Source organism: Triturus cristatus, chromosome 2_1 (assembly GCF_964204655.1).
Source record: "Triturus cristatus chromosome 2_1, aTriCri1.1, whole genome shotgun sequence".
NCBI classification, from domain to species: Eukaryota; Metazoa; Chordata; class Amphibia; order Caudata; family Salamandridae; genus Triturus; species Triturus cristatus.
The window spans coordinates 905,879,955-905,899,028 of record NC_140581.1 but is presented as its reverse complement, the minus strand read 5'-3'; the positions used below and the strand labels follow the sequence as shown (position 1 = coordinate 905,899,028).

At 44.0% G+C, this 19,074-nt stretch overlaps 1 protein-coding gene across 3 annotated transcripts in view; it reads left to right on the top strand.

Annotated features, from left to right (window-relative positions):
* The window catches only part of IDNK (IDNK gluconokinase), a 152,804-nt gene that overhangs the window by 53,679 nt on the left and 80,051 nt on the right, over positions 1-19,074 (top strand). For all 3 annotated transcript variants that reach the window (XM_085633168.1, XM_085633164.1, XM_085633163.1), the window contains exon 3: positions 2,793-2,879. In XM_085633168.1, coding sequence (XP_085489294.1) covers positions 2,793-2,879 — 87 coding nt within the window. The remainder of the gene's footprint in view (positions 1-2,792; positions 2,880-19,074) is intronic.

Genomic DNA, 19,074 nt, shown 5'->3' with positions numbered 1-19,074 from the left:
TTAAAAGAGTTTAGAGAGCACTTTGTGGTTCTGAGAAACGGGCCATTGTGCTATGTATCATTTGGTTAAGGCTAAAAATAGATTCATTAAATCTCTTTTTTAAGCTCCTCCAAAGTCTCAACACAGTTCTGTTATGTTTCGACCCAGGCCTCAAAATGATAACCCATATTGCCACCCTTAGTCCACTGCTATACTGGCTCCACATTTTGTCTACTGAAGCGCTGGAGCCTGATTGGAAAGTCCTACTAGATGTTTAAAAGATGAACACAGCATCTAATGTTCCATGGATGAAATTTCGTCAGACATGGTTTGAATGTTTGGGGCTAAATGAATATTGGATCACCCCTCATATGTCAGTGTCAAAACTGTAAACATACAATACTTGGAGCTTTTGATTAGACCATGGCTTTCAGATACACCAGTAGGTGGGCTGAATGACTCCTATTAACCTACAAGTATGTTTTGAAATGTAAAACGTTTCTGGGCATTTCTAACCATCCACAAGCTAGTGTATTCTACTTGAAAGTTAGACTTGGGATTCTCCCTCTAGCTGCTTTCAACCATAAATGATCCAACACAAAATTGATTTCCAAATCGTGTCTCTTATGTAATGATGGTTTTGAGACTGAGGATCATGTATTATTCTTTTGCGGTTCTTATAGGAGTCCAAGAAGGGAATAGATTGTGCTGTTATGTATGTATGTATTTGGTATTTGTTAGGCGCGTGTATCACCCGTAGGTCTCGCAGCGCCAGCAGATACTCAAAGAACCAGAGTAGATGGCTCATCAATGCTGGATAAGCCAGGTTTTAAGAGTTTTGCGGAGCCTCTTATGATCTTGTTACAATCGGAGATAAAGAGGTAGGGCGTTCCAGGTTTCAGGGCCAATTTTAGAGAAAGCTCTGCCTCCGTTCCTTACTGTACGCACTTTTGGTACTGCTAAGAATTGTTTACTGGTGGAGCACAGGATTCTAGTTGGTTGGTATTTTAGTAATTTTTTGGCTAGATATTTCGGCACATTGCCGTTCAGGGTCTTGTGGACCAAGCAGCATAGTTTAAAGTTGATCCTCTTTTTTTATGGGGAGCCAGTGGAGGGTCTTCAGGCAGGGCGCAGAAGGGATGCAGGGAGGGAGGTTTAGGACCAATCTGGCCGCAGAGTTTTGTAGGACCTGGAGTTTTGACAACTGCTCTTCATTAATGGAGGCCAGCAGCGCATTTCTATAATCCAGGCGGCTAATGTTTAGTCCCTGTACTAGGGGCATGCGGGATGATAGGGGAATCCACTTAAAGATTTTTCTGAGGGTTCGTATTAGACCGTAGCTAGTGCTTACCATATTGTTTATGTGGGCCTCCATGGAGAGTTTATCATCTAATATTATGCCCAGATTTCGCGCTATGGATTTGGGTGGAGGGCAGGGTCCCAGAGACGGCAGCCACCAGTCATCTGTCCATATTCTCTGAGCCTTGCCTAAGAGCAAGATTTCAGTTTTGCTTGCGTTGAGTAATAGGTGGTTGCTCGCCATCCAGTCGTTGATGGACAACATGCACTGTTTAAATCTGGATTTGGTGTCAGTGGGATCTGATCCAAGGTTGATTAGTAACTGCGTGTCATCGGCGTATGACACTGTGTCGAACCCATATGCTCGGATTATCTTTGCCAGTGGTGACACATACAAGTTAAAGAGCGTGGGGCTCAATATGGATCCCCACATATATCAGAACATGGGGATTATGCAGTACTCAGATGCTTTTAGAATATACAAAACTGATACAAGTAGTTATGTGGCCTTTGCTATTGCTAAATTCTTTCTTTTTGGCACACAAGATCAAAGCATGTTGCCTTGTTATATTAATATTTTCTCATTTTAGGATTTTATTGTATCTATTGGGTGTTTATGCTATGTTTAATGGATTTAAATATTATAATTGTATGTGTTGATTGAACAATAACATTTAATTGAGAGCTTGTATATGAAAATTACAGTCTAAGGTTTGTATATTTTTTGTGTATGTTTTTTCTTTTCATGTTTGTATTTCATGTATTCAGCTTCAGTATTATTTTGAAAAGTAATACGTTGCTCTTGATTCGCTATTCCTACTGTGAAGCATATTACTTGGTGTTATTACCTTGGAGGTTGGTGAATTTTCCCTTCATTCCGCTTTTCAACATAGTGACAAAAACGATTTTACGTGCACTTTATTCAATCTTATTTCTGGATAACTTTGCAGTATTTAAAACACTATCACCAAGTTGTAGCCAAGTCAGGGGAATTCCAGAAAACTGCCAGAATTCATTCTTTTGAGCAAATTGCTAAATAAAACTTTCAGTTGATTTTATTCGTCATTCAAGTTCCTTTCTGTCTGTGTTTATTGCAAGTAATCGAGAGTTTCTGAAATTTGGTTTTGCATTGAGTGACATCTCTGGAGATTGAATGTATAAGCAGTCATTAAGAACCCCTTCACTGATTGTTGAGTTTACGATTTGACAGTCCTCAAATATTTTGTGAAAAAACAGTGTGGAAATTAGTATGGCAATTAAACTTTCCAGATTCTGCTGGTTTCCCAAAGGAGGGTAGAAGTTACTGTAAATAAAACACACATTTTAAAGAGCTTTGCAACTGACCTACCGCACATCACCACTAATTCTTCAAAAAATCACTTCTGGGATGTATATTGTTAATAGCCGCTCTCCACAGTCCACTCCCTTGAAGGGATCTCATCGTCCAGATACTGTCTTTGAGTGTGCACCATGAGGATACCCAATGCTGTATGTGTTTTGCTTTTTCTTGTAAGCTGGGATGGAAATTCTATGATGCAGACGATTATCACCCTGAAGAGAACAAAGCGAAAATGGCAAAAGGAATTCCACTTGATGACCAGGTAACCAGAACCTTGTTAAAATGTTACTTGATTTCTGAGATTTTTGGTTCCTTCCCTTTACCTCTGTAGTAAAGTTCATGTCACTTATTTATTTTGAATCTCCAGTGGCCACTAACGAACTGACCTGTTCTTGAGACCTATCTATCTGAAGACTATGTGCTCTTTTGACATGCTAACTCCATTCACTGACGCTCATTATCTCATCTCCTTTCTCATCCCGTTCTTTATGTTTATGAGGTTTACCTCAAGCATCTTCATTTCTCACAACCTCCAAAGCTGTTTTCTCTTTTTATGACTTTGATCCATCCCCATTAATCCTCCCTTTTCCTAAAACACTCATGTTTTTTCTTTGTACAGCCGGATTTCTCGCAGTCTGTGGGTATTAGGAGTGAAAGGGGTGCTCCCAAGTTATTTTCATTTTTATTTCCTTGTTCCGATGCTTGTGATAGAATTATTGTCATTCCCAACCGAGTCATTCTGGAATGTTATATTTAATAGACCCATATTCTGAGGGTTGCTGGGTCCACCCTGTGTATATTTGACTGGGCTAAAATTATGGCTGAATCAGGTACGTCATTTTTTTAAACTGAAATATTTGACTTTCAGCTCATCGCTTTAATTACAGTTGGGGTGATGTTTAGGGCATTCTAATTCAACGTGTGCAAGGGGTTACATTCTTGGAAGTGATAGTGGGGACTGGCTCAGGTGCGTGTCTGCTTCTAGTCTCTCAGCTAATGCGGTGCACCGAGCCCCGCTGCCTGCCTTAGAGACAGGTAATGGCTTTTTTTACTTGACTGATTGCATTTGGTTATTCAAAATACTATGGCTATGGCCAGTTTCAACGTTTGTGACATTGTGCTATAATTGTTATCTTACCCTTTTATATGGCCTCAAGTCTTTTTTTATATAAAAAAAAAAAAAAAGGTAAGAGGATTTTTAAAATCTTTTTTGGGTACCTTTATCACTGCCATTTTATGGCATTACATGTCTTTCTATTTATGCAGGTTTATTTGTGTTTAATTTATATTCTTAATTACAAATGTTTCAGGCTTTTTTAAAGCAATCTGTAGAAGGACAAGGTGTCTATATTTACAGTGGGACTTTTTTTTCAGTGTTTCTGATGCACTTCATGACACAATGGGCAAACATTTGCATATGAAACATCATCTTTCACCTCATTCTCTAGGGTAAACTTTGCATGGAAGGTATTGGGCTTCCCTATTTGCTGAAGAAAAATATATCAGGAGACAGTCAGATTGCTCTCTTAGGCATATGAGCGTTACAGGGCAGCATCATTCCCACCCCCTCAATCTTCTCCTTCCTCTGTATCTTCATCGTTTTTGGTATCTTCTCCTTTATCTGTTTCGTTCTGGGATTCTTCTGGTTATGAAGATGAAGAATCGGTGTATCCTGATACCTCGGCCCCCCCATGGAGAAGTACATCCAGAAAGAATAAAGAGGCCAATAGTTTCCAAAATGTCTTATCTTCAGCTTCCAGTGGATACAGAACAACCTTCCACAAGTGATGATTGGTTTTTCCAGTTCATGAGACCTGCTGTACCCAGACTTCCTGTCATCCTGGCCAATCAGGATGTGTTACAAAAAGAATTGAGCGACCCCAATAAGAATTGACCCTGATAAGTTAACCGTCCTACTTTTTTGGGTAGACTTAATCCTTTGACGAAAGGAAACCTGGACCTGCTATAGTTTTTATTTATTGACCCGCCTCTGGATTATCTGGTGAGCCAGCCTTCTCTAACTGAGGACATTGTGGATTCTGACAGTATGGATATAAAAGCTAAAGGAGCTCCGAAATGAATTTATGCAGGATTGAGTCTTTCTATGAGATTTGAAATATTCGGTCTATGCTTCTCAATCTTTGGTTAACAATTTTGAGTCACTGTCTATAGCTATTCAAGAAGGTGAGGACTATTGTCAAGTGCTTGCACACATTTAGGTTCAAGACACATTTTTGTCAAATGTGGTTTTTGACAGCATCAGACTCTTTGCTACGGCTTCAGCACAAGTGATGGCGGCTAGAAGTTACATACAGTGAAGAGAACGGAAGGTTGATTCCTCACAAAAGAACTGCTTTCTTTGTATGTCATTGTCAGATAGGTATTTGTGGAGGAACTGGAAGAGGTTTTACATAAATCTTTTAAAAATCAGAAGCATACACAGCCTTTCAAAAATATACACATGGGTTTTTAGCAAAGGAAAAGGGGTTTGACAAATCAAGAGCAACAGACTTAATTTTTCTTTTAACAAGTCTACGTTTCAGCCTAAATCACAGGGTAATAATTTCTACCACAAATCCTCCAGGGGAAGGGAAACCCCCAAACAACATTCCTGACAATGCTGAGACTGTAATGAAACGGGTTAGGGGTCCTATCTAAATCAATGGATCTCCACAATATCGGACTAATGGGTTCTACAGATTTTATCTGTGGGATGCAAACATATTTTTTCCCAAATCCTCCCAAGTCCATATTTATGCCTGCTCCACTTCTTCAAACCTAACAAAGAAACAGATATTGATGGACAGTGTTCTGGCCTTGGTTTAAAAAGAGGGATCATTCAAGTTCCTTCAGAGCAGTGGAGCACTAGGGAGTGTTTCTAGTGCAGGAATCCTCTGTGGAATTTCGTTTGAATATAGACTTAAAAAGACCACAACAATTACATTCCCACAGTTAATTTCAAGATGTGTTGTCTACAACAGGTTATCCCTGTGGTGTCTTAAGGATTGTTTGATCAAAATAGACTTTCAAGATGCATATCGGGGCATCCCAATTGCTTTGTCATGTACAGTAGTTCACATTTTGTGTGGCAATTCTTTGTTCTTGCTTATGGCTTGAAGACTGCTCCAAGAGTGTTCACTAGAGTTATGGCTCCTCTGCACTTTTTCATAACATGAGAATAAAAAATTGCCTTTACCTTGACCTTTTGATTCAGGCACAATTTCACACTCAGTCGGTGAGCTAGACTGTGGAGCTCTACCAAGATGTGGAGAGGTTTGGGTTTTTCATTAACCAGAAGAAATCCATTCGTGTGGCATCACAGAATCTGAATTATACAGGTGCCAACTTCAGTATGGATTTGGGGAAAGTGTTCATTCCAACTTTAAGGAGAATGAAGTTTCGCAGCCATTTGGAACAGATCATAAGGAAACAAGAGGCTCAAATTAGAGAACGGCTCCAAGTACAGGGAGATAAGGTTATTATTATTCTTTCTGGTTATAATCCTTATTTCTATATACAAGCAGGAGAAAAGAGAACTTTTTCATTTATTTCCTTTTTTGTTTCAGGCAGCAACAGCGTTCGTCATTCTTTAGACCCATTTTCACCTGGGACAGGTGGTTCTACACATTCTTCGAAATTGGGCACAGAGGTTTATGAAATCTGTATCCGAGTGACTCTTTCTGTCTGGACACAGATGGCCTGGTGGATAGAAACTTCCACCCTGTGTCCGGGGATCCCTTTTGCTTACCCAAATCTAAAGCTCTTGACTACAGATGTTACTAGTTTGGAATGGCTGCAGTTCTAGGGGATTTATCTACTCAGGATCTTTGGTTAATCAATTGACAAACCACACATCCAGATGGAGTGAGTTAATGGCGTTGCAGATGGTCTTGGAAGTTTTATCTCCCCAGATCAGGGTTCAGCCCTAATAATCACGATGCACAAAATAGATAGCTAAAGTATATAACAAACCTCAAGTTTGGGACAAAATGCCAGTCACTAAACCAGATCTATCTAGAGATACTATCCTGGGCAGGGGGGTAAATGTTCTATCTCTGAGGGCAATCCACATCCCGGAGTGTCAAAACATTCAAGTGGACAGATTGAGCTGTATTTTTCCCAGCTCTCAGGATTTCATTCTGGCCCGTTCAGTCTTTTGGGATCTATGTCTCAAGTGGAGCACCCCAGTAATAGACATGTTTACGAACCAGTAGAATTTGCAAGTGCTCCTATAATTTTCAAGTACAACTAACAAACAGGCTCTGGGATTGGATGTGCTTCTATATCCTTGGCCTAGTTCTCTCATGTATGCCTTCTGTCTGTTCTCGATAATTTGGAAGGTTTTACTCAGAATCCAGTTCCATTCTGTCTGAGAAGAATCTGGCTCCCTTTGCTTTGATACCAGGCAGTAAACAGGAAGTGCATTCTTCCCTTGTTTCCTCCTTCTCTAGGACATCCAATTCTAACGTCTAGATCCCTGGCTCGTCTTCGGCTATCGGCCTGGAGTCCTTCAGAAGTGATTAGACTAAAAATGCATTTTTCAGGTGGCGTCATTCAAAGGTGGTGTCTCAATTTTTTCCCCCACATCTTTATTGAGTTTTTAGACAATACAGATAAAAATAGTCGCTCCGAGTGATGAACTAGAAAGGCATTGCCTGCATCAGTACAGTTGGAGCAGATGCCACTCCTACAAAATCAAAGACATTAGGTCCATAGCGAAGCATCACTGTAAACAATGGATATCCAATAAGGAAACAGTAAACTAACGGGCAACATAAGGCCTACTTCAAAGCATCTGTTGCAGTGTCTTCGGTGTGTGGATTGCTATGTGTCCGCCCCTATCAGGACTGAAACGGTCTTATCCCCTGAGTGGGAATGTTCTGCGTGCATGGTGGTGGCTGTAACTACGAATCAGGGGCACCCCGAAAGGCATGCAGTTAAGTCGTCCCAATCAGTGATTATGGGACATCAACGAAGGCCCCACAACTTCTCTCTGTGTAATGCCACTGATTTCGCTGTCGCCCACTGCAGCACCACCGCCTTCCATGGTGCTGACCCAGGGAGCGACATGGCTTTCCATCGCATTGTGATTGTGCGTTTGGCTAACAGGAGCACCAGATCAATAAAGCTTGACATCGCTCCCCGCGCCCTTCAACAGCCATGGAGTTCAAGTAGGCATAACTCTGGCCAACACATATCCAAATGACCCGTGGTTCTAAGCAGGGTTGCACAAACCTCCTCCCAGAAGTGATGCACTATGGAGCACTCCCAGAGCATGTGGAATATATCTGCCCCAGCCTGCCTACAACTGGGATATTCCGGAGAAGAGGTTGGATAAATGCAATGACGTTTCACTGAGGTCAAACAAGCATGGTGCAAGATGTTAAATTTGATATACTGGAAAGAGCATTTCGGAAGACCTTACATGGGTACTGTATTATCCGCTACCATTCATTTTTGAGCCAACAGGTGGCACAAGTCTTGTTCCACCGACCCTTCAGGCCGGTCAAGAAATCTGCCCCCGAATTAGGAATGGCTTTCACAATTAATGTTACAAGACTGCGTCCCTCACCCAGCATAAACAGTGCCAGAGACATTCAATACCAGCAACCATTTGTTGATGCACTAAAAATAGACCCACAGGAAGGGTGGTTGTAGTAAAGTGCCACTATTTGACGCTGTCACCCCCAATTTTTGCTCATTGGTATTGATGTTGATTGGTAGTGCACTGGGTCTCTGCTAACCTGGCTCCAGTGCTCTTTCCCTAAAAACAAACATATGTTCAGTTGTAACCAAATTGGTAAGTACTTTATCACTCCTGTAAGTCCCTAGTAAATGGTATCCCTGGTACCCAGGGCTAGGATACTAAAGAGGGTCCCTAAGAGCTGCAGCATGCATTATGGAAATTAAGGAACCCACACACAAACTGCATGCAGACTGCCATTGCAGTATCCATGAAATGGTGCAAACCTTTTTGAAAATAGGACATGGCGCACTCCTTGTGTTCCATGCCCATGTATACTGAATATTTAATATGTAAATCACCCCTACAGCAGGCCTTAGAGCCCCAAGGCAGGGTGCATTATATCACACATGAGGGTATATCAATCTGCATAAGCAGATGTGTCCCTGTAATGCCTAGTTTCATTGCTAATTCAAAACAATAGTTAATGGACAGAATGCAGAACAATGTCATACAGTACAGAGATCTGGGCCTAAATCCATCGTTTTTTTGCTCACCATGCCATTCTAGTTTGAACCCAGCCATATGCAAATCAGTCTTGACCCTGTGCCTCACGGGAACAGTCCAGCCCGAACTGCCAAGCCAGGTCCTCCCTGGACTGGAAACAAGCACCCTAGGACCGGTTTCGGGGTTTGACCCCCTTCAGCCAGAATAGCTTGATTCCAGTGGTATGGAGAGCACGGTACTCACGTTGGAGCATACCCGTCCCACTCGGGGTGACAAGTGCAAAAACACCAGTTGATGGACAGAATGCAGAACAATGTCATACATTCACCCCAGTACAGAGATCTGGGCCTAAATCCATAGTTTTTTTGCTCACCATGCCATTCCAGTTTAAACCCAGCCATATGCAAATCAGCCTTGACCCTGTGCCTCATGGGAACAGTCCAGCCCGAACTGCCAAGCCAGGTCCTCCCTGGACTGGAAACAAGCATCCTAGGACCAGTTTCGGGGTTTCACCCCTCTTCAGCCAGGATAGCTTGATTCCAGTGGCATGGAGAGCACTTGGTATTGCTTTGTTCACCCTAAGTTGGCAGGGTATGCCCAGATGTGGGTCCCTTGCTCACTTTGCCACTGGATTCAAGATAGCCTGGCTGATGAGGGTTGTGAACCCGAAACCGGTCCCAGGATGCTTGTTTGCGGTCCAGGAAAGACATGGCTTGGCAGTTCGGGCTGGACTGTGCCCATGAGGCACAGGGTCAGACTGATTTGTATATGGCCATGTCTGAACTGGGGTGGTGGAGTGAGCTAAAGAATGATAATGGATTAAACCCAAATCAGTTGACTGGGGGTGAGTGTTTGATTTGCTCAAATGCTCCGTCCATCATTCCCTTTGGTATCGCTTAGTTTCATTGCTAGACATTTCAAGTGATCAGGAAGCCATCTTAAGGACATGTACTGGGCACTGGTCATTACGACTTACCCAGTTACATGATGGATTCACTGAAAATAATGGTGTTTGGTATCAAACACCTTGTCGTAATAAATCTGTACCAATGCCACTATTGGATTTAATATGACATGCACCCATAGGGTACTTTAGAGGTGCCCCCTGAAACCCTGCTAGTCACACAGTGTGCTGGCTGACTGATACCACAGATGAGTTTCTGACCCCCTGCAAGGGAGAGCCCATGCTCTCAGAGGTCAGAAACACTGCCTGCTGCAGCAGAAGGTGATCGCACCTGCTCCAGCAGGATGACTAGTGATTTAGCATATCAAGGTGAGACGCTTCAAAGCCTCTGCCACCTTTGATATGTGACTTCGGCTTCTCCTCAAACCTGGGAAGTGCCACCCCTACCCTGGGGCCCATTTGACACCAGATCAGGCGGGAAATTAGATATTCAGAAGGCGTGTCACACTTACATGCTAGGCACACCCCTAAGTTGGGCCACCTTAAGTGGACAACTGAAGAAGTGTTTCATCCTCTTGGTTTTGGTAAAACTAGAAACTCTGGATCAGGGTTATGCCCACTCCTCACAGGAAGTGGTCATATAGGGGGTGTAGACACCCAACGGGTAGGTAGCCCTTTGGCTACTACCTTATACTCCCCTAAATGCCCCTGAATTCAGTATTTAGCCCCCACTCCCCCCACCCGACACCAGACTGACAGATTTGTCTACCTGGGAACTGAAGAAGGACAGAGAAGAGCTGACACCGCAAGAACAGAGGACCTGCTCCAAAATTGGCACCAAACCCTGCCTGGCTGCTGGTAACCTTGACAATTGCCGGGCCAACTTGTCCAGAAGCTGAGCATCCTCCCAAAACCCCTGGAGGACTGTCCAGTGCTTCACCAACCACATAGCGTATCCCTTGGAGTGAAGGAGCCTCCCCCTTCATCTGCAGGCACCGACCACACTTGTCAGGTACTTTGTTTTGCTGGCCATCAGGCCCACTGAGGGAGCATCTCGCCAGGATGAGGTCACTGTGGTTCCAAGAGGTTGGCCCTGTCTCTCCAGTGACACTCCAGGAGTCCCCCTGCACTAGTACCCTAGATAGCTCCATCTCTCCAGCAAGTTTCAAGACACTAGACACTCCGGTAGCCTCCCTGCACCACTACCCTAGGTATCAGAGTATTTGGTGCAACCAAGGCTTGTTGAGTGTCCAGCTCGGACACAACCTCTGCAAAAGCCATGCTGACGATGAGGGACTTCAAGACCAACGAGCTCTACACCTAGAGTGGCCCTGCTGTCTTGTTCTCTTTCCCTCTCCAGGTCTACCCATGAACCATGAGAGCCCCTAACTCTAGTGGCCAGCCGGCCAAACACTTCTGCACCCGAGTCCCACAGCCCATGTATGCGGAAGCTGATTGCGTCCCCTTGCTCCAGAGATTCTCACGAGCTGAGCCCCCCTCTGGGTTCCGGCGGACTTGTCCCCAAAACCTCTCTTGCAGCATTTTTGGTTACAGGTACTATGGACTAAGCTGTGTAACACTCAAGGCTACCATCGCGACCAGCCGCTCTGCTCCCGGATACACCAGGGCAGGTAAACCCAAACTGATGGTGGTTCTTTGTTCCTTGGCCGCCAAGCATCTTAAGTCCTAAAGGGCACCTTCGACAATCTCTTGCAAGTATATGTATGCAGTATATGTCTTTCCTCCTATAGGATAACATTACCATGTTCAAGGCTCATACCCCAAAAACCGTTATTTGAGCATTTTACTGTTACCTTGGAAAATCGATAACTCCGAAAGTGTTTACCTGATGCCTAAGATCTTGGTGTCTAAAAATATATAAAAAAATCTGTTATTTTTATAAATTGGTCTAAAGTGTCTTCTTGAGTGCGTATACCATTTATTGACTCTGGGTGTGCAACAAACACACACCCATTTGACAAGCATAAGCTGCTCGACGACACTACCACAAATAGAGCACTTGGGATTAATAAAGCCCCTGTAAACCAATAAGGGTTGTCTGGACTCTTTGCATGGTGTACCCCTACATTGGGACACTACATAAAAAGCCAGCTTCCTACAGCGGTGTGCTCTGAAAGTATGTCAAACAGGACCAAAGCATGATCCTGATACAGGTAATCCAAGGAGCCCACTCTCAGTGATTGCCAAACTGCCAGGCCCTCTTGCCTCCTGATGCTCGAAAGCCAGGGCGAGCCCTCAGTGGGATGGCCTGTGCTTATGGCAGGATGCCTGGCGCATCCCTTGAGGCTCCATGGTAACTGTCATAGGCCACGTGGAAAAGACTACTGGATTGAGGTAAGAACAGTTCCCACAGCCTGTAACGTGCCTCCCCGCCCTCTAAGGGCAAGATCTCAGCCAGATTAAACTCTGCCAACCATCAGGCTGGCCACTGGACCTGTGACGCTAAATAATCATGTTCAAAGTTCCGGGCCCCAAGGCCTCCTGCGGCTGTGGGCAATTGAAGAAAGGCCAGAGCAACTCTACACCTGCCATTATTCCAGAGTAAGTCTCCCCAACATGCCATCCAGCATGCAGAACTTCCGCCGTGGGACAAGAACAGGCAGGTTCGTGAAACAATTAGTCTAAGCAGCATCACCATTTTGGATAAGGCAACCCTACCCTGCACCGTGAGAGTGAGGAAGCACCAAAATGTAATTTGGGGATGCAAGGTGGACACTGCTCTTATGAGGTTGCCCTTGATTAACTTCTTGGGGGAATAATGCACATTGATGCCCAACGTGTTGGCTTCCCACTTTATGCTATGAGAGTCTGCCACCACTGTTTCCCAAGGGCAGTCTGAATGCAGTTTGGGGACGAACAGATCCGAATACATTTTGTTGAACTCAATGGGGTAGTCCATTTAACCCCAGAGAGCTCCGTACAGCTCAACGGATCTCCTGTTCTGTGACTGGACCACAAAGAAGCTGATTGTGGTCTGCCGAGACATGCGAAAAGGTTACTGTGGAGAGAAAGTCTTCTATTTCAGTAGGGCACGGAGTCCGAGATGAAGCATACAATGCCTGATAATGGGTGCAGAACTTCTAGTGAATATCAATCTGGGAGTAGGCAGCTGATGCAGGGCCAGTACAGATTGCTATAACTGGTGTAGCCGCATGCTCGTATTTCAGGAACCACAGTTGGAGGCAGCCTAGCTTGTCCCCCTTGGCATGAGTTCTAGCATGTTACGCTTTACAATCCAGGCAATGGAGTGATTCAAGCAGGCGGACATGACGGTCCCGTGCCTCGGCATGTGTGCGGTGCCCCCCTCAGATACACAAGCTGCACACACTAACCCTGAAAAAGCCCTCTCCACCCGGTCCAGTTCACGGGCAACCGTGGCCCTAGCACCTACTACAGGTTGTATACCATGCCCTCAAATTACCGGTTTCATTGCATCTCACTCAAGGAGCCGTGTGGAGGCAGTGTTGTTATTCTAAGTGCAGTAGTGAACGAGGGCGTCCCAAGTGGCCCATCTTCATGCATTCTGGTAGGGATCCTTGTTAGAAAGATGCGTTAGCTAATTTTGCCTATAAAGGAGTAACAGATAGATGGATTTCTTTAAGTAGGTGTGAGGGAATGAGATCATTAAAATGTGTGGTAGGTTTCCTTGACTGGTTTTCTGGATTTCCCCCTCCGACAGAGGTCTGAAACTGCTCCAGGAGGCTCTGTGTGTGTGCCTCTGTGTGTGTGACTTAGTGTGTGTTGATCGGTATTCTTGTTGTGGGTTGTAATAGAGGGGTCAGTTGAATCCCTAGGTTGGGCACTCACTTGGATGGGAATAGATTAGTTTATGGTTGCAATTTTTTCGTTTAAGAAAGTAGAGAAGGTGTGCAGATGTCGTCTAGATGTTTGCAGTTGGGGGCTCTGCACGCTTTCCTGATTGTTGCTTAATTACATCAAAGAGTTTTCAGGGCCAATTCTTTGCTCCATCTAGTTGAGATCTGATCGCTGTTATTTTGGCTTTCAGGATCGCTTTTTTATGTGAGAGTCTGTGCCTTCTTACCTGTTCGAGATGGGTGATGTTTGCGTCCTTGCTTCATTGTCATTTCAGTTGTCTCAGTTGTCTTCTTTCCTTGTTTGTATTTGTTGTACCAAGATACGGACTGTTTTTCCTTTTGCCATTTTAGTCGCAATGGAGCAACCGTTTGAATTAGGTCAGTCATACTGCTGTAATAGAGATGTGTAAGATCTTGAACCGATGTGTGGTCAGTTCGGGATGCCAAGGCGATCTGGCACAGATCAGCCAATTCTGGTCTGATTATGCTTATGAAATCCTGCACCCAGGTTTTTTCCCTTCTCTTTTGCTCATTGATTTTAGTTTCTTGTATGGATAGTTGGAAAGGAATTTGATGGTGGTCTGACCTATCTGTTGGCGTTGATGTCTAGCATGTTTACTGATCACAGTTTAGCGATGATGTCAAGTGTGGCACTTTTGTTATAGGTTGGTCCTTTGAATGCTTTAATCACGGTGAGGTCCTGGTGCAGGTTAGTGAGTGCAGCAACTATGGGTTTTTTGACATTGTTCCAGTGCGGGTTGAAATTCCCTAATAATATTGCTTTGGAGAGTAAAGTAGCATTGATTGTGATTGTTTCCATAAGTTTTTCCAGGGAGATTGTGTTGTCGCCCGGTGGCTGCTATAAAAGGAGTATTTTCGCTAACAGTTTATTTCCCATCTTGATTTCAACTCCCATGATTTCAAACGATGATGTATCTTCCAAAGAGAGTACATTTAGGGAGTTTCTGTAGATTATACCAAGCCCCCTCCCCCCACTTCAATGTGCAGCCTAGGCGTAGGATATAAAAATCAAGGGAATGAGAAGGTCCATTATTGGGGCGGACGTTGGGTTGAGCCAGGTTTCAGTTAGAAAGAGAATGTCTAGCTCATGCGCTAAGATCACCACTGCTATGTCAGTTGCATGTTTTGTCGCCCATCTGCAGTTGTGCAGCATGCATTTCTGGGTTGTGATTGTTTTGGGGGTTACTGCGGTTGTCATTGTATTTGTTGCTATCGGGATTAGGGTGTTGTGATTGCCTTATAGAGGGCTGTCTCTTCGTTTTTTGTGATTGGATATCTTGACGATTAGAATGTTGGATGCTGTGTCGGGAGGAGGTTTTCTGTGTGTCTTGATAGTGAACTAGCAGAGTGCCCATCGCTTTTTCTGAGAGGTGATTATTTGTTGTTCTCGGTCGGTGAAGTTTGTTGTCACAGGGAGTTGTGCCTGTACTGTTATAAATACGTTTTCTGCTGGAAGGGGAGTCTGTGTACTTGGTAATGGGCATATACATCTTCTCTAAGGTGAGATGGAGTGTGATGACTTTCTTCTTGACCCATTCTATATCCTCCCCGAGTAGGCACAGGTTGCCATTAATTTGGTTTACGGTACGTTTATGTGTAGGGCACCAACAGATTCCATTGTCATTCTGTGTGAATGTTTGCGAATTTTCGTGATCTGTATGTGTTTTAGTTTCAGTCACCTGCTCTGTCTGTGGGATGTTTCTTTGGCACTGACCCACTTCCTGTTGTTAGGTAGTTGCTCCTCTGAACATATGCGGGCCGTTTCTAGACTGGTCTAGTTGAAGACTCTGTGAAGTGCTTGGTCTGCGAGGGCTGTTTGTGGGAGCGACTAGTTGGAGATTCTGCGCAACTATGTAGACTGCAGGCTAATGTTTGTTCCACTCTGTTAGAATAGCGAGTAATTGTGGAGTTGATTCTGTTTTGGTAGGGCTATGACTTCTCCTCAAATTAGTATCTTAAGAGTTTTTTTAAGCAAGCAGTTGCGTAGTTAGTTTGCCTATTGTAATATGACCACCTCAGGTAGACGCACTGTCTTGGTAGGGTGAGAGAGTTCAGTCTTCTCGACATTTTTGTTGCAAGATGCAGGCTTAAGATCACCACTCAGAGATGGTTGCCCCTCATTAGTGTGTGATCTTCCAGTGGACAGTCCTCTTTCTTTCACCATTATTTATGCTTCAGACATTTTGGAAGTCAGGGTGTCATGTAAGTGTACTGGCCAGAAAGAAAACATCAACTTGTTACCTGAATCTCTCACCTTTAATGTCAGAGAGTCAACTATCCCATATCATATTGGAGCAGGGAGCCTCCGCCTCTATTTAGTGTTAATCTCCCTTTTTGCTCTGCTCCCGCTGCAAATGAGTATCTCCTATGCCCTTCCGCGCTCTCCTCTGGTCTCCCAGTGTAGATCGGCACAAAGTAAACACCCTCACCATTCCATCATGATCATGCTGTACACCCTGTTCTGTGTTCAACACAATACCTTCAACTCCACCCACCACAACTGCCAGGGGTTTCCTTGGAATCTCAGCAAGCTGCCACTGTATGCGGGCGTCTGTTTCACAGCGCTTCACTCTTCCTGTAAGTCGCACTTGAGGCATAGAGATGCGGGAAAAAATGGTGCCCCGGGCAATTTAGGACACACCGGGCTCTGTTATGCGAGTGTGGGTCGACCCACGAGTAAGCGATGCCTTGCGTCCTGTATTCCCGGTATCATTTCAGCCCCTTCCCAAAGTGGCTTCACCCTCGGTGAGCCAGTGGGAGGCTAGTTTCCTTGTTGCTGCTTTGTTCTTCTCATTGCTCTTTGTCGCTGTAGTAGGCTTTTCTTAATTCTTGATTACTATTTTCTCGTGGATTTGGTCTTTCTGAATTTTTCACAATTATTGAGATCCCTGGCCCAGGAGCTCTTGCTAATCGGCCATTTTGACCATCTCAAAAAATTTACAAGTGTAAATTTCCACCTCTCCTATTCTTTCTAAGGGGAGATCCTCACATTAGTATATTTACTGCCTGGTAGTAAATGGGGGAGTGGCTAGATAATGAGCATACCTACTACTAAATGGGAAGGTTTGTGGGAGGAGCAAGAAGGAGCCTGTGGCAGGATATGCACTCACACATAAAAGAGTAAGCCAATTGCTATTCACAAACTGCACTCCTAAAGTTACTACAGCCAAAAAGGGACCAAAACAATTCTTAAGCTCATAGCTAAAGTCCAGCATCACACCTCGCCAACCACAGATACTACAACACTCTCACATAAAGTATGAGGGTTCCTGCTCTTATGTTTGCTGACAATGCTCTGCTTTTAGCCAAATCGCCAATGGGGATCCAAAAAACCTTGGATGAGTTGAATAGATTTTGATCACACACAGGACTGGAAAAAACATCAATAAAACAAAATATATGGTGTTTAGTCGCGGTCAAACCACGCGCCCAAATCGTGCACTGGATGGTATTCCACTTGAAAGGGTACACTTATTTGAATTTTTGGGGATGACTCTTGATGAGAACATGGATTGGGGACACAATGTTACAAAACGCAAATTAAAACTATGTCACTACGTAGGGGGCTTATTGAAGTTACATAAGCGGTCTCTTAGCAAACTTGTTTCTGCAGAACTCCAGATGAACTCTAGTCAAGCCCTGGGTGTAGCCCACTATGGTGCAGAGATCTGGGGATATAAAAAGACAAAAGATCTGGAACATGAGGAAAATCGCTTTTTAAGGTCCTTAATGAGTCTCCCTGCAAGTACCCTTTTGATTCTCCTGAAACTAGATACTGGGATGAAATCAATTGCAGAGCAAATTGAAATACGACCTCTAATGATTTGTAGAAGGCTCTGAGCTACCCCCAAGCTGTCCTCATATTGTAGAGGACTAAAGGAAATACTTAGTCACCCATGCTCAGTTAGTTTCATTGGGGGTAAGTATATGAGTTAGTCTTGAGGGTATGGGCTTAGAGGACTTGTGGCACGGTCCTGCAGGATCTTGTCCTGGCATAAGTGTGAAGGACCTAAAAAAAAGGTTTAGCTCATATAAGCTGTCTAATCTTTTTATATCTCATGCACACAGCACATTAACTAGCTCTTTTTTACAACACAAAGAGTTTTATTTAACAGAACGAAGAACAAACAAGAGAACAAGGACTGTTACGTGGGACTGTCCCCATCCCAAGGTATATATATCTCACAATCAACTTAGACAAACCAAGGATAGATGGCTATATAGTGCTTGTAGTGCCAGGCACAACTAGGGTTTGTTAGAAGAAACCTCACACACCAACCTAGTTGGTGTCCTGCTTCATCATCGGGTTCTCAGCTGAGTAGCGAACGCTACCCAGCTGTGCTACGACGCCTGGTTACAGCGGAGCGGGATTTTCTTTGGGTGTGTGATGAAGTAGTGTGAATTAAAAATACCTCTGGGGATTCGTACTGATAGTTATTTATTCCCAGCGGCCCAGGGTATGTTAAAAACAGAGATGTGGATAATGTATGAAAACTAGTGATTGGTCTTTATTATCCTTCTGGTCAACATGTTTCAGCCTTGTAAAAAATTGAAAAGGCTTTCTTCGGGACCATAATTAAGTGAAATGGTGATTAAAAAGTGAAAGTGGTAAAAATTATGCCTGTGTTCATTTTTCAGCACCCCATCTATGGTATGCTGTGGACTGGCCGTACTTACGGGTCCACTGCTAGACAATACCTGTAAGGAAAAATGAAAAAGGACAGACAACAGAAACACAGTAGATGTTTGTTAAGTTATCTCAAGGAAGTTTATTACTTGTCTATTGTCCTTTGAACGTGGTGATTCAGGGCACTCAGTGTCACGCATACATGTGACAACATTCATACAAATTTCAGCACTTCAACATGCATGTGTCAATATTGTGTTCATGCATGTTCAATTTGTAAAGCATAATAGTGGCATTGCTATAATGTGAGTTGCTGGGGAGTCTGGTGGTGCAATGACTCACGTGGACTATCAGCTAAATTTTGTGATAGTCGGTGGTACAAAGACAGTGGCAGAAAACTACTGCGTGCTGCCGGTGGCGCAGTGAGTCATTTGCACTATCAATATTAATCTGTGATAGTTTGCTGCCATTATACAAAAAACTCAGCGCGATTCACATACATATAATTAAGTGCATATAACTCGCTATGAGGTATAATTACATTAGCTGCGAGAATTGCGCAACTATTCTGGTCCCGAGAGGAGCATAACCCTATAGTCAAACCCTGTGAAGACAAAAGGGGAGGGAGGCGAGAGTAAGTTCCCCAGCGGGTAGCTGATGGTGATCAGCATGTTATTTTTGGCAGGAGTGGAGATCTCCGTCCAAGCACGTTGTGCTCAGAATTGCGGCCCCATCATATAAAATGAAAGATCTTATTTCATCAAGGGAGAGCGCCCGCCTGTACACCTTCTCCGGTCTCCTCGGGATCAGGATGATACCCGTAGTTTCTGTCTGTGTGTCTTGTTTTCGTCTGTCAGATGCCTTCTGATAGTGGTGAGT